Below are 22,581 nucleotides of genomic sequence, written 5' to 3'. Positions count from 1 at the left end.
ACAAAACAAGAACTAGAGATGACCAGCAAATAAGTGAAAAGACAATGATCTTCATTACTAATAAATTTTGTGAAAATGTCATGAAATGACTGCTTTTTACTTCCCAAATTTACTTCTGATATTATCAAAGATTTTTTTTTTTTTTTTAAGTATTCGTTTCCAGTGTTGGTCAGGATACAGAGGTTTAGGAATTTACACTTTTCTGGAAGAAGAATAAGTTGGAAAACCCTTTTTTTTTTTTTTTTTTTTTTTCAGAGAAGGGAGAGGGAGAGAGAGATAGAGACATCAACGATGAGAAAAAAATCATTGATCGGCTGCCTCCCGCATGATCCCTATTGGGGATCGAGCCCACAACACGGGCATGTGCCCCTGACCGCAGTCAAACCCAGGACCCTTCAGTCCGCAGGCCGACACTCCATCCACTGAGCCAAACCAGCAGGGCTGGAAAAACCTTTTAAAGGAAAAACCTGCTGTTAAGATTTTAAAACGTTAAAGATGACTCTTCAAAATTACCAATTTCTACTTTTTGGAACTTATTTTAAGGAGATAACAGATTTCCAGGGACTGAGTTCTCTGTGAAAGGGTTTGTTTTTTTTTTGCAAATTGTCTATAATAGATAATCTAACACTAAGTAAGCATGCATTATTTGTATATATCAATATTCTAGATCATCAATTCCTTGAATGACTATGCAGCCCTGAAATGGGATGACAGATGATGATAACAATAATCACAATAATAGCTAATACTTCTTGGGTATTTACTATGTGCCAAACACTGTTCCTAAGTATTCTGCCTATAGTCACTCATTTTATTAACAGTGCCCCGAGGTATAGGCTTGAGAAGCGCATGAGGAACTTGTCTGAGGTCATACAGCCAGCATCACATTCCAGTGTGAACACAGGCAGAGCTGGGCCCGAGCCACACACCATGAACGCTGCACACTCCAGATGGCTACAGAGTTTGGTCTACATACTTAAACCATCAGGGTGACTGGTGCCCTGTAAGTTAGCAAATAAGTAGAGTGTTTGTATAAAAGGGAAAACAGACTCATCACACAGGGGAGAACTAAATCTTTTCTGGAGCATTATTGATAAAGCTAGAGGCCCAGTGTACGAAATTTGTGCATGGGGCGGGTGTCCCTCAGCCCAGCCTGTACCCTCTCCAATCCGGGATCCCTTGGGGGATATCCGACTGCTGGGGGATCCCTGTGGGATTGGACCTAAACTGGCAGTCAGACATCCCTCTCACAAACCAGGACAGCTAGCTCCTAACTGCTCACCTGCCTGCCTGCTCTAACCACTCTGCCTGCCGGCCTGATCCCCCTAACTACTCTCTCCTGCCAGCCTGATCCCCCCTGTTCTCTCCTGCTGGCCTGATGGCCCCTAACTGCCTCTGCCTCGGCCCCACCACCGTGGCTTTGTCTGGAAGGACGTCCAGAAGAACATCTGGTCTAATTAGCATATTACCCTTTTACTAGTATAGATTTAAAATATTTAAATTTTAAATATTAGCAACTCACTAAAGTAATCTCATGATAAACCAATGGGGCAGGACCACAATGTGCTCATTTATAGTTCAAAGGACAGAAACATTTTGCCTTTGTCACACAGGGATTATTAGGACTTTTAGCTGTAATAATGTCAATTATTAGGTGACATTATTGATAAAATTTCAAATATTAGCTCATGGCCCTAGCTGGTTTGGCTCAGTGGATAGAGCGGTGGCCTGCAGACTGAAGGGTCCCGGGTTAGATTCCGGTCAAGGGCACGTGCCTTGGTTGCAGGCTCCCGGCCCTGGTTGGGGATATGGAGGAGGCAACCAGTTGATGTGTCTCTCTCACATTGGTGTTTCTCTGTCTCTCCCTCTCCCTTTCACTCTAAAAATCAATGGAAAATGTATTCTCAGGTGAGGATTAAAAAAATAATTAAAAATAAATGAATGACTAAATAAAATATTAGCTCGTGATGCAGCAGAGTTCAAGGACTTCTCTCTAGGTGTGCTACCAAAAGGTAGCAATTTTAAGTATTAGGATTTCTTTTCTTGTAGCCCTTTTGATGGATGGGATTAGCCATGTGGAAGGCAAATAGAAAGCAGCTCCTTAAATGTGACTCAGGTGCCTCAGAAGCCAGAACACTTTCCCATACTTAGACTTTCTCATTGCTGCTCTTCTTCCATAAACATAGTCTGTGTGTGTTTGGGTCGTAGGAGCCAGTGACGTTCAAGGATGTGGCTGTGGTCTTCACGGAGGAGGAGCTGGGGCTGCTGGACCCGTCTCAGAGGAAACTGTACCGAGACGTGACTCTGGAGAACTTCCGGAACCTGGTCTCATTGGGTGAGGATGGGTGCCCTCTGTAAAGTCACTGTCAGCCTCTTGAGCAGGGGTCCTCAAACTGCGGCCCGCGGGCCACATGCGGCCCGCCGAAAACATTTATCTGGCCCGCCAGGTGTTTTTGCTGCCGCTGCTGTCCTGCTTAGCAGCCGACTCGTCCCGGGTAGTTGGACATCCCTCCAGAGAATGTCTGAGGGACAGTGAACTGGCCCCTGTTTAAAAAGTTTGAGGACCTCTGCTCTTGAGTGTCTGTATGTGCTCAGCTGTTAAAAGCTCTGGGACTCCTGCAGGCATTCTCTGAGCCTGGGCATCTAGGAGTCTTAACAATCCCTGTGTGACAAAGGCAAGATATGTCTGCCCTTGAATACATCACAGTGAGCACATATGGTCCTGCCCCATTGGTTTGTCATGAGATCAGCTTAGTGAGTTGCTCCAGCTTCTTTGTTTCTCAGGATGTCAGTAACTGTTTATTAACTGGACTTTTCAGAGGTATTTTGTTTCTCGCTTTAACAGTGTATTTGTAAGTAACTTTAAAGTTACAGAACATTTACAAAAGTAAATGTATGGAAGAAGAACACCCATTTAGCTTTTACTCAGATCCCCCTGAAATAACATTTTACACCTTTGCTTTATCATTTATGCTCAGATTCTTTCTCTTTTATAGTTTCCTAGAGGCCTGGTGCACGAAATTTGTGTGGGGGTGGGAGGGTGTCCCTCAGCCCAACCTGAACCCTCTCCAATCTGGGACCCCTGGAGGGATGTCCAACTACCCATTCAGGCCCGATCCTGATGGGATCGGGCCTAAACGGGTAGTTGGACATCCCTTTCACAATCCAAGACTGCTGGCTCCCAACTGTTCGCCTGCCTGCCTGACTGATTGCCCCTAACCGCTTCTGCCTGCCAGCCTGATCACCCCCTATCCACTCCCCTGCAGTCCTGATCACCCACAGCTGCCATCCCCTGCCGGCCATCTTGTGTGTTGGAGTGATGGTCAATTTGCATATTACCTCTTCATTATATAGGATGTATATACATGTAAATGTATGTATATTCATAACATTTTTTTCCTGAGCCATTTGTGGGTAACTTACAGACTCCATCTCCCTTTATCTCCAAATACTTCTGTGTATATGCAGAGCAAGTCAGGGGTCTCCAGGAATACCCTGAGGCTTGGTAATGAGCTGGAAAGCCTCTCAGAACTCACCGAAAGCTGTTATACTCATGGTTACAGTTCATTCCGTGGAAATGAATAGTTAACCAAGGGAGGAGATGCATGGGCAGAGTCCAGGGCTGTCTCCGGCACAGGCTTCCAGTTGTATTCTCCCAGGGGAGTCGTGAGCAGCACTGACTTCCCAGCAAAGTGTTCGCCAGTACACGTGGTGTATTACATCCAGGCTGTGGCGCCCAGAGTTTTCTGAGGGCTTGGTCAGGTAGATGTGGTTGGACACCTGTGTGGCTTACCTTAGTTTCCAGCCCCTCTGGAAATCAAGCTGATAGCACGCGGCCCAAACCCCCACCATAAGTCACATTGTTAGGCTATCTGGTCTATCCCACGTCCTCTGGGTAAGAAAGACACTCTCATTGAGTAGGACATTCCGAGGGCTTCGAGACCACCTCCCGAGAGCTGAGGGCAAAGGCCATACTTCGCTTTGGGCAAGGTTAATTCTTCGCTGAACAGTATATTTTGTAGAAGTAAGAATATTTTCCTACATATCCCCATTGCAGATATAATATCTTTATCCGTTCTATCATTTATGCTCTAATTTTATGAACAGAGCCCATTCTCATAGCATTTTTTCTTTCTCCCACCAAAGATCTAGTCTAGGATCTAGTCAAGCTGTCATGTCTCTTTGACCTCCTTTAATTAAGAACCTTTCCACAGCATTTCTTTATTTTTTATGGCAGTGACGTTTCTGAAGAATCTTGTTACCTGCCCCCCAATTCTGATAGAGCTTTCCTCGTCTCCTCCTAATGAGATCCAGGTGATCCTTTCTGGCCGGCACTCTGCATTGGGAGCGGTGTGTCCTTTTGAGGCATCACATCTAGAGGCGCACCACCTGCCCCTTGTGGGCGAGTTTAATTTTGATCACCGTCAAGGCACTGTCCAGTTTCTCCACTGTAAAACTACGGCTGCTTTCCTCTTGCTGTCATAGGCAACACTTTTTAAGACCAGACTAATATTTAGTATCCAATGATGATCCTTGCCTTATTCAGTCTTTACCACGATAGTTACAAAACGATGTTCTGACTTAGTACTTCCCTCATACTTAGCAGTCAGCACTTGACGTTCTACAATAAGCAAATTCATTTATTTGTTATTTATAGGGGTTTGTGAAATATTATTTTTAATATGACTTATAATTTACTGCTATAATTGTTTTGGTGCTAAAATTGTCCCATATCTGGCCAACCTTTTAAGTTGACTCTTATGCCCTTGTAATATGCCTCATTTTATTTTTTTTTAATTTTTTTATTTTTTTAAATATATTTTATTGATTTTTTACAGAGAGGAAGGGAGAGGGATAGAGAGTTAGAAACATCGATGATTGAGAAACATGGATCAGCTGCCTCCTGCACATCTCCTACTGGGGATGTGCCCGCAACCCAGGTACATGCCCTTGACCGGAATTGAACCTGGGACCCTTCAGTCCGCAGGCTGACGCTCTATCCACTGAGCCAAACTGGTTTCGGCGCCCCATTTTATTTTAACACTTCCTTATGTTATGCTCATCTTTTCCTTTGCCCCAGCTCTGGAATCAACCATTTATTTTATTAGAGAACAGTATTTAACCTCAAGGTCTGGATGTTAAGAATTGTCATTGTCATTTTGTTTCTTGGTCTCAGGGGATTGAGCCAGGAGGTAGGGGTGTGTGTATGTGCATGCACATACATGTTCATCTACAAAACATACAAACTACATGTGAATATGTACCTATGAGTAGATGTTCAGTTTTATTTAAAATATGAGAGACATTGATTAAAATGTACTTGAAATACCATTTCTGACCCATGAGATTGGTAAAAAATTTAAAACATTTTTTGGGCAAAGTTGTGGGAAATAAAACAACTATCATACATTGAAAGTAGAAATACAAAATGATACAGACACAAAGGAGGGGAATTTGACAGTTTATAACAAAACTGTGTTAACCTGCCCTGGCCAGTGTTAGTGGTTAGAACCCGTGCTCAGAGAGGTTGCGGGTTCCATTTCCTGTCAAGGGCACATGCCTGGGTTGCAGTTTTACTCCCCAGCCCAATGAATGCGGGAGACAACCAATCGATGTGCCTCTCTCACATCGATGTTTCTCTCTCTCTTTCTTTATCTCTCTTTATCTCTCTTTCTTTCTCTCTCCCCCTTCCTCCCTCCCTGCCACTCTAAAACAAAATTAATGGAAAAAGTATCCTCAGGTATTAACAAAACAAACAAGAAAACAACAAAAAACTATGTATTAACCCTTTACCCTTTTCTAACAATTGGCCTATGGGGATGACACTAATCAACTGAGCTGAAACTATTCTAGATGTAGTATAGGTGCCAAGGCAATTCAGTGGAGAGGTGCAGTCTTTTCAGCAGGTGGAGCAGAAACCTTGGATGCCTATTGCATCTATTTGCATGTCTTACACCTCACAGAAAAAATTAACCCAAAATAGGTAAGAGATCTAATGTAAATCTAAAAGTATGAAACTTCTAGAAGGAAACAGGAAAAAAAATATTCATGACCTTCAAAGCATTCTTAGATGGGACAGCAAAAGCATGAATCAAAAAAGAAAATGATGAATTAGACTTCAAAATTTAAAAATTTTGCTCTTCTTGCCTTTTCATAGGGACTCAGCTCTTCAAACCAGACCTTATCTTCCAGCTGGAGAGAGAAGAAAAGCGTTTGATGGTGGCGACAGAAACCCAGAAAGATGGGTGTTCAGGTGAGAACTGCCCAGCAATAACCCAGCAGCCAAAGAGCCCCTCCTCGAACAAGTCAGAGCTTTCAACTCTGAAGGCTTCCCATTGCACACGTGGTAGAATCTAAAGTACTTACCGTGGCTCTTAGGCCTTCAGATTTCTGTGCCCTTGCACCCTCTAGCTTTCCATATCTTCCTACTGCTGTTTGTTTGCTTAGCCATTCTGTTCCAGCTGCACTGTCCCACTGCTGCCCCTCAGACTATCATTCATGCTTCTGCTTCAGGCTCCTTGTCTAGATTTTCTCTCTGCCTTCAGTGAATGCATTGGTTAATAGACACATTGTCTTCACTGTCACCAGTCCTCCCTGAGATAGCTAGCTAGTCGGTATAGAATAAATCAGTGTTATCAAAGGATACTTCAGAATCTTATTTTGTCATCTGAGGAATGCTTATCCTAATTCTGTTTAGGTGTCCTTGAATATTCATAGATGGGTAGCCATTATTCCTAAAAGATTAAGAATCACTAATCAACTAGAATAGGTATTGAACATGATCAGTGTCAACATTATAATTGGGCTTCCCATGCAACAATTTCAAGTGAGACAGTTTTGCATTGGCAAAAACTTCCTTATTCGTAAGCCCCACTCTTTACCTTCCCATTCTATCCCGTCTCCCCCTCCATTTCTCTAACCCCTATATAGTCTCTGTATTTAACTGAAATTTTGAAGTAGACCTTTCAAATTTGACATTTATGTGAGCACAAACATACTGATCCTGTTTCTCCTGCTATGATCTCCTTTTCTGTCCCAAGTTGAGTGTCATGCCCTACAATGAAAAAGAGAAATAGCTGTTTCTCTGCCCCAGCCCCACATAACCTTGTTTTTGTTTTCATAATATTATATATTTTCCCCTGTGGACTGAGTTAAAACTAATTCTAAAATGATAGCTTTGTGGCATAGAGTTGGAGCCATTGTTAATGTGGATAATTTGAAAAATAAAACTCTTGCCACAGTCGGTTTGGCTCAGCGGATAGTGTGTCGGCCTGCGGACTGAAGGGTCCCAGGTTTGATTCCGGTCAAGGGCACATGCCTGGGGTTGTGGGCTTGATCCCCAGTAGGGGGCGTGCAGGAGTCAGCCAATCAATGATTCAACATTGGTGTTTCTATCTCTCCCTCTCGCTTTCTCTCTGAAATCAATAAAAATATATTTTTAAAAATATGAAAAATAGAACTCTTCTTCTCAAGCTCACATGAAACATGGGCCATAAAACATTCCTTAACAAATTTGAAAGAATAAAAATCATAAAAGTCTGCTGTCAGACCACAATGGATATTTGTAAATTAAGTAGATATTAGTAGATATTAGTAAATTAAGTTACGGGAAAATCCCCAAATACATGGAGATTAAACAACACTTTTCTAAATAACACATGGGTAAAAGAAGAAATCTCGAGAAATTAAAAGATATTTTGGACAAAATGAAAAGGAAAACAACTTATCAAAATTTTGTCATGCAGCTAAAGCAGTACTTAGAAGAAAATTAATTCCATGCATTAGAAAAGGAGAAATATTCAAACATCTAAGCATCCACCTTAGGAAACTAGAAAAAGAAGAGCAAATTAAATTCAGAGTAAGCAGATAAAAAGGATGAGAATTGGGGCAGAAAGCAATGAAATTGAAAATAGGAAATCAATAGAGAAAACCAGTGAAACCAAAAACTGGTTCTTGGAAAAAAGATGCATGAAATTGACATGCAAATTTAGCCAGGCTAATTAAGAAGAAAGAGGGGACACAAATTACGAATATTAGAAATGAAAGAGGAGACATGACTTTAGAACCCGTGAACTTTAAAAAGATATTAAAAGACTATGACCCTCACCAGTTAGGCTCAGTGGCTAGAGCATTGGCCTGTGGACCGAAGGGTCCAGGGTTCAATTCCGGTCAAGGGCATGTGCCTTGGTTCCAGGCTTCTTCTTGCCCTGGGCCCTGGTCAGGGTTCGTGCAAGAGGCAATCAATCAATATGTTTCTCTACATCAATATTTCTCTCTGTCTTTCCCTCTCTCCCACTCTCTCTAAAAATCAATAGAAAAATATCATTGAGTAAGGATTTAAAAAAATAATAAAGTAGATTAAAAAAAAAAAATAATGCTTATGAACAAAGTCTCTGACCACAAATTTAATAACGTAGATGAAATGGACTAATTTCTTGAAAGACAAATTGCCAAAACTTACACAATAAAAAAGAAACAATATGAATAGGCCTATATCTGTTACAGAAATTGAGACAATAATTAACCTTCTAAAACAAATTTAGAATTAATTCAGTTGTGAGAAAAAGAAGTAGAAACAGACAAAAGGTCCAATAAGGTAATCATATTCTGCTAAAGCAAGGTAAGCCTCAGATGTGGTTAACAGTGTAACCCACGCAGCAGCTTAAGTATTAGTGTATAAGGAAAACATCGTTACTGTATCTTCGGTCGAGAAAATGCCTTAATTTCTCTTACTATCTAAAACTGTTAAAACAGCTATTTTTAACCAGTGTGCCACAAGAATTTTTAAAACAAGCAACACCTGACCATTTAGTCAGGAGCACTGACCTCTTTTTCCTTAAATTGTCAAAGAAAAAAATGACAACAGCCAACACAATAATAGCTGTTTGGTGTGAATGATCAAAATTATACCTGCTTTTTTTTGTCAGATCAGCAAAAAATATATGTTTTGGCATGCTGCAGAATTTTAATATGTTGGGTTTTACTAGGTGTACCAGTTAATAATGCGGATTTTTTTCAATAGATGGAGTTACACATATGTTGATATATATGCGATTTGATATGTATGCTATTTTGTTGTATTGACAGCAAGCTTCAAAACTTCATATGTCAAATTTGCTGAAGGTGTTAACATCATAGATACTTTTACGCTTAAAAATGTCGAATTTGTGCCAAAAAAAAGAGCATTTGCGGGAAGTTTTAATTCATCACTTTATTTTGAAGAAAAATGCTGCTGAAAGTTATCGTATACTTCGGGAAGCTTATGGTGAACATGCTCCATCTCAAGATACTTGTGAACGCTGGTTTAAATGCTTTAAAAGTGATGATTTCGATGTGAAAGACAAAGAGCGTCCAGGTCAACCAAAAAAGTTTCAAGACCAACAATTACAAGCATTATTGGATGAAGATGCAGGTCAGACTCAAAAACAACTTGCAGAAAGATTAAACGTTGCTCAGCAAACAATTTCTGATCGTTTACAAGCAATGGGAAAGATTTTAAAGGAAGGAAAATGGGTGCCACATCAACTGAACAAAAGACAAATGGAAAACCGAAAAGTCATCAGTAAAATGTTGCTTCAACGGCACGAAAGAAAGTCTTTTTTGCATCGAATTGTGACTGGCGATGAAAAGTGGATTTATTTTGAGGATCCCAAATGCACAAAATCATGGGTTGATCCAGGTCAACCATCAACATCAACTGTAAGGCCAAATCGCTTCGGAAAGAAGACAATGCTCTGCGTTTGGTGGGATCGGGAAGGTGTGGTGTATTTTGAGCTTCTAAAACCAGGTGAAACCATTAATACTGATCGCTGTCAACAACAAATAATCAATTTGAACCACGCTTTGATCGTGAAACGACCAGAATGGGCCAGAAGACACAGCAAAGTAATTTTGCTTCATGATGATGCACCATCCATCACACACTTCAAAGCCAGTTAAAGACACGTTAAAAGATCTTGCCTGGGAAGTATTAACCCACCCGCCGTATTCACCAGACCTTGCTGCTTCAGATCACCACTTGTTCCGATCGATGGCACGCGCACTTTCTCAGCAGCACTTCAAAACGTACAAAGAAGTGGAAAATTGGGTCTCTGAATGGTTTGCCTCAAAACAAGAAAAGTTCAATTGGGACGGTATCCACAAATTACCTGAAAGATGGGGGAAATGTGTAGCTAGTGATGGACATTACTTTGAATAGAGCACTTTTGATGTTTCTCTTGAAATTATCATGTTTTCTTTGATTACAAAATCCGCATTATTAACCGGTGCACCTGGTATGACATCTTCATTATTTTTTTTTAAATATATTTTATTGATTTTTTACAGAGAGGAAGGGAGAGAGATAGAGAGTTAAAAACATCGATGAGAGAGAAACATCGATCAGCTGCCTCCTGCACACCCCCTACTGGGGATGTGCCGCAACCAAGGTACATGCCCTTGACTGGAATTGAACCTGGGACCCCTTCAGTCCACAGGCTGAAGCTCTATCCATTGAGCCAAAACGGTCAGGGTGACATCTTCATTATTGAATAAATTAATACAGGACTGGAATGGCTGACTTTCTCAAACTCTAAAGGATTACTAAGAAGATGTAAATTCTCCTTTAAGTGATGTCTTTCAGTGCTTTTTTGCAGTGCATATTTTCTCCATCAAAAAAAGTTGATTTATTTAAAGTTAATGTTAAATATGTGATCTTTTCCATGAGAGGCTGAAACTAAATGAAATTACAGTTTTCCCCTCTATGCCTTTAACATTAAAAATGCTGGTAAAAAACAACAACAACCCTTAAATCTCTTTTGTGTATTTGAGAGATTCTTATGTCATAAATTTTGTACAAATTTCTATTGAAAATTGTAAGAAATTGGGCTTTCAGTAACAAGCTGCTTACAGGTCCTAAAGCCACCATATCAGTTCCAAAAGACACGACACACTAAACTGTATCTTTTTGGATGAATATTGAGTGTTTTTGATGATACCAAAACAAAACTATAAGCATCATGATTAACTAGCTAAAGGCCCAAACTTTTTACATATAAGCTATTTACTTTATCTGGCATGCCTCCTACAGTATGCTTCATTTCACCTTCAGGTGATAAAATATTAATGTAATAACTGAAGATTTACTTTTGAAAAGCCAGAAACCTCACTAAGAATTTTTTTAAGGACTGAAATCTTAAAAATGTGCCATAAGTGTTACCCTGGGATCAGTGTAGGGTAGTTTCCAAGTAGAACGTCACACAATCATCAGTATGGCCTTTTCCTTTTCCCTTTTTATTAATTTGAAGATAGGGAGGGGCTACAGGTAAGATTTTGTGTGAGAAAATATATAGCAACATAAAGGTTATTTAAAAAAAATTTTTTTTTGAGAGGGAGACTAAGGGAGAGGGAGAGAGAGAGAGAAAAAAAAATCAATGATGAGTGAGAATAATTGATTGGCTGTCTCCTGCACGCCCCCTACTGGGAATCTAGCCCAAAAGCTGGACATGTGCCCTGACCAGGAATTGAACCATGACCTCCTAGTTCATGGGTCATGTTCAACCACTGAACCACACCGGCTGGGCTAAAGATTATTTTAAAAATGAAAAAGACTTGCCTGGCCAGGTGGCTCAGTTAGAATGTCATCTGGCACACCAAAAAAGGTGGGTTTGATTCCAAGTCATGGCACATACCTAACATGAAGGTTTGATCCCTGGTCAGGGCAGGTACAGAAGGCAACTGATTGATGTTTCTCACATTAATCTCTCTCAAAAATAAAAAAATTTATCCTCAAGTGAAGATTTAAAATATCTATAATAATAAAAGCATAATATGCTAATTAGACCGGACAGCTGGACAGCCAAGCCCCTTGCACAAATTTTGTGCATCGGGCCTCTAGTATATATTTTTTTAAAAAATTAAAATGATTCAATCCCCAAGGCATTCTTGTGACCTTTGCTGTTCTCATGAGCAGGTGATAGATGCCTCCGTGTAGCCCTACCTCTCATACAGTCTTTTCAGCTTTGCAGCAGAATTGCCGTCACTGGTTCTTTTCCCATGAAAAATAACTTACATATACATGCCCTTTAGTTCTGTGAGTGAGAATGATGCAAACTATGATCTATGCTTATTACAAAACTACTATTTGCTAGGAATGTTTTAGGCCAGTGATGGCGAACCTTTTGAGCTCGGCGTGCCAGCATTTTGAAAAACCCTAACTTAACTCTGGTGCCATGTCACATATAGAAATTTTTTTGTATTTGCAACCATAGTAAAACAAAGACTTCTATTTTTGATATTTATTTTATATATTTAAATGCCATTTAACAAAGAAAAATCAACCAAAAAAATGAGTTCGCGTGTCACCTCTGACACGCGTGTCATAGGTTCGCCATCCTGTTTTAGGCACTAAGGGTGATACGGTGCACAAAACAAAGTGCTTGTTCTTGTGGATAATACATTCCAATGTGGAGAGACACCAGGTACAAATAGATAGGAAACATGATTATGTTTGAAGATGATTTGTTAGCCCCCCCCCCCCCCAAAATACTCTTTTACTGCTTTCTTTTCTGGCTGCTATAGAAAATTAATGTACTGCCAAGTGTTAGAAGAGTGCATATTATTACTTTAGCCATGTTGAACCAGGTGTCCTGAGGAAGGCTACTTCTTGCTATCTGTTTATAATCTGAGCTGTAATAACTACGTGACAATCCATTTCCATCCAAACACTCCTGGCTTCAACTCTTCTGGTGACTTAGAGTCCCTAAACATTAAAGTAACTTTACAATAAAATGGTGCAAGCCAACATCAGTGTTCACCGAGTTTTGTTTGTTTGATAACTTGCCTTAAAGGACACCTACAGCTGCCATGAAATTTGGCTCTGCTTACCTCCCTCAGCCTCCATTTTTTCTGATGTCTTTGAAATTCTGTCTCTGTTTCACATTCTGATCTGCACCATGGCCCTTGGTAATTGTGAGATAGCCTTTGAAAGGAGTTAAAGCTGATAAAGGCTTACAGTGACTTAGAAGAACTTATTATTCTCATGATGATAAATACCTTATGAGAGATAGTCCACATGATGCCTCAAACATCGATTAAAGATCTATATTTGCCATTGTCTGCACACAATTTAACAGACAAACTCAAACATTATCATGCCAATGTGCTAGAGATAAAAGAAAAAGTTATTATCAGGACAAAACGGATTTGTCCACTTGAAAAATATTCTTTCTAATTTGAGACTATCCCCTTCTATTTTTTCCTTGGCATCTCCAGGCAATCCATGATAATGTGTATGGTTTTACTAAACCTTTGAACAGGGCCACCACGTTCAATATCCAGTTGTGTTGCAAAGCCCTGACTTTGAAACATGTATCCCCAATTATATGATTTCTACTTATATTCCTGATGTAGCTAAAGAACAGCCATTTTCATATATATATATATATATATATATATATATATATATATATATCCCCTATATAATAAAGGGCTAATACGCAAATAGACCTAATGGCAGAACAACCAAACAACTGGTCACTATGATGCGTGCTGACCACCAGGGGGCGTGTGTGGAACATGGCAGGCATCAGCTGTGGTGGGATGGGGGAGCAAGTGAGCAGAGGCGCCAGACCAAGGCAGGGCATTGGTCGCTGTCATCGGGGCGAGTCTCCGGTGGTTACTGAAAATTCTTTGCTCTTGCACACTGCGGTCCCGCCCAGTGCTTGCACCTGCTGCCAGCGCTAGCCCCGTTTGCACCTGCTGCTGGCGCCAGAGACGCCGCTTGCACCCACTACTGGTGCCCAGCACCAGTCCCAATTGCTCAGCACCATCAGTGGGTGAGAGTGGCAGCTGCTGGCCCTGATTGCCCCTGAGGGCTTCTCCACCTCCCCCTGCTCCTGAGGGGCGATTGGGGCAGCAGCTGCCACTTGCACCTGCTGATGGTGCCAGCCCCACTCGCACCTGATGCTGGCGCCAGCTCCAATTGTTCTGAGCCTTCAGTGGGTGCAAGTGGGCCAGTGCCATCAGCACGTGGGAGCGGCCGTGGTGGGAGTGGGGCTGCCAGCAGATGGGACCGGGGGGGGCCATGGCAGGAGGGGCCAGGTGGGGTTGCAGAGGATGGGCCGAGATCCGCCCCTGTGCCAACTGTAGCCTCATGGCCCACAATTCCTTTCAAGGTGCACGAGTTTGTGCACTGGGACCCTAGTATGTATGTATGTGTGTGTGTGTGTGTGTGTGTGTGTGTGTGTGTATATATATATATATATATATATATATATATATACTATATATATATATATACTTATATATATTTTTATATATATATATGGTTTTAAATATAATTTTATTGATTTCAGAGAGGAAGGGAGAGGGAAGAGAGATAGAAACATCAATGATGAGAGAAGATCATTGATTGGCTGCCTCCTGCATGCCCCCTACTGGGGATTGAGCCTGAAACCTAGGCATGCACCCTTGACCGGAATCGAACCTAGGACCCTTCAGTCCTCAGGCTGACATTCTACCCTCTGAGCCAAACCAGCTAGGGCAAAAATATATATTTTTATTGATTTAAGAGAAGAATGGGGAGGGAGAGAAATAGAAACATTAATGATGAGAGACAAACATTGATTGGCTGCCTCCTGCATGCCCCTTACTGGGGATTGAGCCCACAACTCGGGCATGTGCCCTGACCAGGAATCGAACCATGACCTCCTTGTTCATAGGTCAACACTCAACCCCTAAGCCCCACCGCCGGGCAGAAGAGCCATTTTCTAAGTATTCTTAGAGGTGGTCACATGAATATTCCTCCAGTTCATTGAAGTTTCATGTTATAACTTAAGTGCAAAATCTTGAAATATGAATAAAGCATTCACTATATTATGTCTAAGTTCTCTTTATCCTTATAGGAATCAAGAACCAACATAATGTGAAGAGTTTTCAAGAAGTGGGATTAAACTGCCTTTCTCCCAAAGAGCTTTCCTCCTGGCAGACTTGGCAACAGGGTGCAAATGGGTTAACCAGGTGTCAAGATTCCATGAAAAATTTTCAAAGAAATATTTCTAAGTTGCAAAAACAAGGTGATTCCCCCTGCCAGGTTTGGGCAGGAATACCAATGCAGATTTCTGAAGATGGGAACTATATATTGACTCCTGGAGAGGATAGTTCTGATTACATAAAAAATCAAGAATTTCCATATTGGAGAGCCCAGCATCCTTGGAGTAAAATGTGTCTGGCAGAGCCACATAATTATCAGTGTAGATGTCAACAAGTTTCCATGAAAAATAGTATCTGTGAGTGTGATGGCATCAGTTGGATCTCACATCACAATGACAATCTGAGAGGTCACAGAACAGAAAAAACCCACAACTGCCATGACTGTGGAGAAGACATTAGGAAGGTGTCACTGCATAATCAAGATTTAATTCAAACAAGACAAAAGCCCTGCCCCTATAATGATTACAGAAAAGTCATCAGGGATGACTTCAGCTCTGAGGTTCATCAACAGTTAGAAGGGGAACCCCATACATACAGTCCATGTGGAAAGGGCTGTAGTTATAATTCAGTTCTTCATATTCATCAATGTGTTCATAGAAGAGATGATTGTATTTTGGAGAGTTCACATCTGCAATCCCATCAGAGAGAACATACAGAAGAGAAGCCGTGTATATGTGAATATGGAGAGAACTTGAATCGGTGCTCCTCTCTTAACATGGATGGACTTATTCACACAGGAAAGACATCCTATACTTGTGAGAAAGCCTTCAGTCACAGCTTAGACCTTGGTGGTATTTTTAGGGTTGGCACTGGGCAGGAACCCCATGAATATAAGGAGAATGGGAATGTCCTTAATCATAGTTCTCATCTGCAAGTCCATCAGAAAATCCACACTGAAGAGAAACTCTGCACAGATGTAGAGTATGAGGAAGATTTCATTTGTAATTCAAATCTTAATATTCAGCATAGAGTTCACATGGAAGAGATTCCTTGTAATTCGGAGGAGTGTGCTAATGGCTTCAGTCTGCCCTCACATTTTCAAGACCTTCAGATAGTCCACCCTAGGGAACAACCCTATAAACATTATTCATGTGGTAACAACTTCAGCCAAAATTCGTATCTTCAAGGCCATCAGAAAACTCACATTGGAGAGAAATCATATAAGGAGTGCGGAAATGGCTTCAATTGGAGTTTAAAACTTAAAGGTCACCAGAGAGTCCACACTGGAGAGAAGCCATACAAATGCAATGCTTGTGGTAAAGGCTTCAGTCATAGATCAGTTTTTAATGTCCATCAGAGAGTCCACACAGGAGAGAAACCTTATAAATGTGAGGAGTGTGATAAGGGATTCAGTCGCAGTTCATACCTTCAAGCCCATCAGAGAGTCCACACTGGAGAAAAACCATACAAATGTGAAGAGTGTGGGAGGGGCTTCAGTCGCAATTCATACCTTCAAGGCCACCAGAGAGTTCACACTGGAGAAAAACCATATAAGTGTGAGGAGTGTGGGAAGGGCTTCAGTCGGAGTTCACACCTTCAAGGCCATCAGAGAGTCCACACTGGAGAAAAACCCTACAAATGTGAGGAGTGTGGGAAGGGATTCAGTTGGAGCTTCAATCTTCAAATTCATCAGAGGGTTCACACAGGAGAGAAACCCTATAAATGTGGAGAATGTGATAAGGGCTTCAGTAAGGCCTCAACACTTTTGGCCCATCAGAGAGTTCACACAGGAGAGAAGCCATACCAATGTGATGAGTGTGGTAAGAGCTTCAGTCAGAGATCATACCTTCAAAGCCACCAGAGTGTCCACACTGGCGAGAGACCATACATTTGTGAGGTGTGTGGAAAGGGCTTCAGTCAGAGAGCATATCTTCAAGGTCATCAGAGGGTCCACACTAGAGTGAAGCCATATAAATGTGAGATGTGTGGGAAGGGCTTTAGTCAGAGTTCACGCCTTGAAGCACATCGGAGGGTTCACACAGGAGGGAAACCATACAAATGTGAGGTTTGTACGAAGCGCTTCAGTGAGAGTTCACGTCTTCAAGCACATCAGAGGATCCACGTAGAAGGGAGGGCCTATAAATGTGAACAGTGTGGCAAGGGTTTCAGTGGATTTTCAAGTCTTCAAGCCCATCACAGAGTCCACACTGGAGAAAAGCCATATAAATGTGAGGTGTGTGGAAAGGGCTTCAGTCAGAGATCAAATCTTCAGGCTCACCAGAGAGTCCACACAGGAGAGAAACCATACAAATGTGATGCCTGTGGTAAGGGTTTTCGTTGGAGCTCAGGTCTCCTAATTCATCAAAGAGTCCACAGTGATACTTTTTATAAAAGTGAGCAGTATGGTAAGCATTATCCATCAGATAATCCATACACAAATGAAATCCTATAAAATGGTATTTTGTTTTGTTTTTAAGTCCTCAAATGGAAGCTGAATTTTCCCATTTACTAGAGTTCTTATAGTAGAAAAAGATTATCTTTAATGAAAACGTGATGTTTTAACCCAGTCTCACAATATTCACAATAGGAGACCACACAGCAGATATCTAATGAGAGAGGTTTCATAAGGGATGTATAGCATCAGTCATTGCACATGACTTTAACTAGTTGCACCAGGGCTTATAAAGTACGGTGAGGAATTTAACAAAAGTACAATGATGAGCATGCCTAAATCCATATCCACTAGAATGTAAGCTTAAGGGGAGGAGCTTCATTCACTGCTAAGACTATATCATTGCCTAACTCAATGTAGGTGCTCAGTACTTTTTGCTAAATGACAAAGTGTGTATTGAAATTTTTAATAAGCTCATTTACCCACCCCAAAAAGACGTATTTGGAAGACTGCAAGTAACCTTAATATATCAAGTATTTGAAACATGGAACATCAAGTAGTATTTCAATCTGAAATGACATGAATTTGGTTGTTACCATGTTAGGATTTATTTCTGCCCTATATGCTATCTTAAGGAGGGATGAGCTGAATTTCTTACTATCTGGTCACTTTTATATACTATCAGTTTAAAAATTTTAGCTGTGTGTGTGTGTCAGTATGTACATATGTGCACTTCAAATGACAGTGCAAACTGGTAATGTTTCTGGTTAACTTTGCAAAAATGGAACACTGCATTTTACATAATTGAATTTTTACTCCTGCCTGTGTGTTAAGGCAGAATTTTACTGTAATATTTGGAAAGTGTCGGAAATGGTTACTAATGAAAAATACTTTCTTAATAAATGTCAAAATTACAGTGCTTGTTTTTAATCTCCATCTTTCCATCAAAGTCTTTTGATCTGACTGGTTTCTGAGTTACAGCCTTTACTCAATTTAACCTCTTTAGGCAGGATCTGTAATGAGTTTGGAGGACTTTAATTTTGTCGTTTTCCATCCCCATACTTCTCCCACTCACACAAAGAAAGGAAAAATATTGAATTTTAGAAATATTTAATCAAACATATTGATTATGAGGTTATGATTGCCTTTTACTTGGTGGTCTCTTTCTTCAAGAACAATATATTGTTGGTGGTAATGAAAAGTATAAGCTTGTTAGAGAAGAGTTAGTGACACAATATATGTCAAATATGTACTCTGGCCAGGTAGCTCATTTGGTTAGAGTGTCGTCCCCATAGGCCAAGGTTGTGGGCTCAATCCCCTTTCAGGTCAAATACAAGAAGCAGCCAGCTGTCTGGCCAGTGTGGGTCAGTGGGTTAGAGTGTCATCCTTTGTTGGAAGCTACCCATTGTCTTCACTATCGGAGAAGTGTAAACAAGGAGCCCGGAACGCTGGTGAACCTTGAGCTCTGCCAAGGGCCAGAGCTATGCACCAATTGTTTAGTCGAGACAAGCAATTTCCTGACCAAATAGTCTACTTTTCAGATAGTCTGTTACTGGAATTGCCTGTCTGATTAAGGGCTATATGTGTATCCAAAATTAAATAAAAGGCTGGCAAGGCCTGGGCACCAGTGGAAGTCCTTCCCCTTGTGTTGGGCTTCCCACCTGGCCCCCAATATTTCCAAATTACTATTTCTTGTCTCGTCTCTGTCATTTGCATGTGGCCCTTCTCCAGATTCTGAACCCCGAACCACGCAGGACGTGGCTCACACAGTCCTGTGTCCTGTAATGTCCTGTGTTTGATTCCCAGTCAAGGCATGTACCTTGGTTACAGGTTCAATCCCCAACCCCAGTAGGTTACCTGCAGGAGGCAACCAATTAATGTTTTTCATATCATATTTCTCTCTCTCTTCCCCTTTTCCCTCCCCTCCCTCCCACTTTATTTAAAAATCAATGGGAAAAATCCTTGGGTGAGGATTTTTTAAAAGTAACCAATGAATGCAAATAACTGGAACATCAAATTGATATTTCCTTTCCTCTAGCTCTAAAATAAATCAAAAAATTAAAAAACTTTAAAAAAAAGTCAAATATGCATACCCATCTGGAAATCATAAAGTAATTTATGATAATATAGAAAGGATGTGTACAATGAGGGTAATTTTTTAAAACTAGAAATAAATAGGAGTTTGGATAAGTTTCTCTTTATCTATAATATGTATGTAAGAGATAGTATGTAAGAGACCTAAAATGATAGGAAAGAATCATGCATATTGTTTAGTGAAAATGTGGATCATAATAACCAGTTCATTTAAGTCTGTACACATATATGTTCAAATACATGCTTAATAGATAATGTGTGAAAGGTTACTCACCATCATGTATACAGTGGTTTTCTCTGGCAAGCAAAATTCATAGAACTGTACACTAAGAAGAGTAAATATTATCATGTAAATTACACTGCAATAAACTGGCTTAAAATTAATGCCTGAATATCATATATAAACTGGAGAGAAAAATTCAATGTGTAAATGAAAATCTTTTAAAATTCAAATTCATTCAGATACATACTGTGACTACTTTTTTTGATCCTCACCCAAGGAGTAAGGATATTTTTCCATTGATTTTTTTTAGAGAGGGTGGAAGGGAGCGGGGAGAGAGAGGAGAGAGAAACCTTGATTCACATCGATTGGTTGCCTCCCACACATGCCCAGACTGGGGGTGGGGTTGGAACCTGCAACCCAGGTACCTTCCCTTGACCAGAATCCAACCCCTAACCCTCTGGTGTGCAGGCTGATGCTCTAACCACTGAGCAATGTTGTCCAGGGCCATAATGTGAATACTGTGCATCATGTTATGTTTGCAAATATTTCTGTATAATATTTTTTAAAAATAGAATTTTACTGTGCATACTATTTTCTAATTTGGTGGTTTTTTTAATTTTTATTTATTTTTAATATATTTTTATTGATTTCAGAGAGGAAGGGAGAGGGAGAGAGAGATAGAAACATCAATGATGAGAGAGAATTACTTACCAGCTGCCTCCTGCATGCCCTCCACTGGGGATCAAGCCCGCAACCCAGGCTTGTGCCCTAACCAGGAATTGAACCATGACCTCCTGGTTCATAGGTCGACACTCAACCTGAGCCACACCAACGGGGCTGCTACATTCTTTTAATGAATGCACAGTATTCTACGGTTTATGTATTAATTTTTACTAAACTTATTTCATGTGGATGAATGTTTTTCACTCTCCTAAAATGTCAATGAAAAGTTGAGAACCCCAAAATTTACTCTGTTTCAATTCTGTCAACTCCTGTAGTAATCAATTGTTATAGCAGACTCACATGAATCAGTTGTTACACAACAGTTATTAATGGTTCAAAGTATATAAATAAGCAAAAATCATAGACAGATAATAGCTTTCCTTTTAGGAAGGGTCTTAAAACCACTAAAAACATACCTTCCTCACTGTCCCATTTCCTGCACTGGAATGAATTTTTGAGAATAACATATGAACATAAAGTGTGTTACTATTTGTCCAAAGTAGGCCCACATGTAACATTTCTCTTTTGAGAGGTGGAAATGAGAAAACACAACTTTATAATTATGCATTGGGAAGCATTTTGGCTTTAGAGTAACAGTGAACATCAACATGTGTGTGATGCATGTCAGCTAAGAGGAACTGGTTTGGGAACTCTTAGACTTTATATTTGACTAGAGGCCCAGTGCATGGATTCATGCACCAGTGGCATCCCTTGGCCTGGCCCGTGGGGATTGGGCCAAAACTGGCTCTCCGGGATCCCTTGAGGGGTCCCAGATTGCGAGAGAGCACAGGTCAGGCCAAGGGACCCTACTGGTGCATGATCGGTGCTGGGGAGGGACTGCGGGAGGGCTCCAGGGCGTGTCCAGCCCATCTCGCCCAGTCCTGATTGACCAGACCCCAACAGTAAGCTAACCTACCAGTCGGAGTGTCTGCCCCCTGGTGGTCAGTGTGTGTCATAGCAACTGGCTGTACGGTTGAATGGTTGGACACTTAGCATATTAGGCTTTTATATATATACTAGAGGGCCAGTGCACAAAATTCGTGCACGGGGGGGGGGGGGCGTCCCTCAGCCCCTTCTGCACCCTCTCCAAGCTGGGACCCCTCGGGGGATATCCGACTGCCGGCAGTCTGACATCCCTCTCACAATCCAGGACCACTGGCTCCTAACTGCTCACCTGCCTGCCTGATCACCCCTAACCACTCTGCCTGCCTGCTTGCCTGATTGCCCCTAACCGCCTCTGCCTGCCTGCCTAGTGGCCCCTAACTGCCTCTGCCTGCCGGCATGGTTGCCCCTAATCACCTCTGCCTGCCGGCCTGGTCGCCCCTAACCACCTCTGCCTCAGCCCCTGCCACCGTGGCTTTGTCCGGAAGGACATTTAGTCTAATTAGCATATTACCCTTTTATTAGTATAGATTAGTCCTTCACGTAAGAATAAAGAGACTGCATGACTACTTTATTTCTCTAGCAAACCACATTTCATATGTATACTCGTGTTTATTTGCAATAGGTAATTTGAACAGACCAGTGATACCACAAGAATTCAGACTAACAGGACTCAATTATTCAAAACAACGAAGAGACACTCGGAAGCAGTGCCATGCAGTGCCCTCTGGAAATCGGCTGTCTCTCTTTGGGTTTCTGTCTGAATTAGTGCTTCCCATGATCTCAAATCACTGCTTGTTGCCTTTCACTTGGCTTAGAAATAGGTCACTTGGCACTTTCTCTTATCTCCTCCCAGTTCGAAATGCTTGCACATCTAATAGCGTTTTCCGAGATTTGCAGTTGGACTCAACTCATTCAAACCTCAGCGCAATCTTCTTTGTAGTTTTAGCCTTTTTGTGGAAAATTGGCTTAGTGTGCCCACTATAGGTAGTCTGAGGGGAAATGTTTTTACTTCTTTAAAAAATATATTTAGCAAAGTATTTGGGGCTGGAAAGATATGTTGGGTTTGTTTTAAATTGTATTTTAAGTAAAAAATAAAGTGATAGATTAATGGTAAAAACCATGTTAACTTGATTTTGGGATAGGAGTATATTGGGTCCATTTTACTATTCTCCTACTTTTATCTATTTTTGAACTTTTATAATAAAAAGCTACAAAATATATTTTCCCCCTAGGAGAAAAATCATGGCTTCCTGGTTTCACTTGGCCTATTTAACCACAAGATACTTTATTTAATATACTAGAGGCCCGGTGCATGAAATTTGTGCACAGGGAGGGTCCCTAGGCCTAGCCAGTG

At 41.0% G+C, this 22,581-nt stretch overlaps 1 protein-coding gene across 4 annotated transcripts in view; it reads left to right on the top strand.

Moving 5' to 3' along the window:
- The window catches only part of ZNF112 (zinc finger protein 112), a 31,165-nt gene extending 8,883 nt beyond the window's left edge, over positions 1-22,282 (top strand). For 3 of the 4 annotated variants that reach the window (XM_036346455.1, XM_036346457.1, XM_036346456.1), the window contains 3 exons: positions 2,209-2,335; positions 6,158-6,253; positions 14,883-18,218. In XM_036346455.1, coding sequence (XP_036202348.1) covers positions 2,209-2,335; positions 6,158-6,253; positions 14,883-17,362 — 2,703 coding nt within the window. In that variant the 3' untranslated portion in view covers positions 17,363-18,218. Of the gene's footprint in view, positions 1-2,208; positions 2,336-6,157; positions 6,254-14,882; positions 18,219-21,849 lie in introns of those variants that run through there. The other variant, XM_036346458.1, reaches the window with a different exon arrangement.
- Positions 22,283-22,581: the final 299 nt, after the last annotated feature.

Source organism: Myotis myotis, unplaced genomic scaffold (genome assembly GCF_014108235.1).
Source record: "Myotis myotis isolate mMyoMyo1 unplaced genomic scaffold, mMyoMyo1.p scaffold_m19_p_19, whole genome shotgun sequence".
In the NCBI taxonomy this organism is placed as follows: Eukaryota; Metazoa; Chordata; class Mammalia; order Chiroptera; family Vespertilionidae; genus Myotis; species Myotis myotis.
Note: the sequence above shows the minus strand (reverse complement) of the source record. Positions and strands in the feature narration are given on the sequence as shown.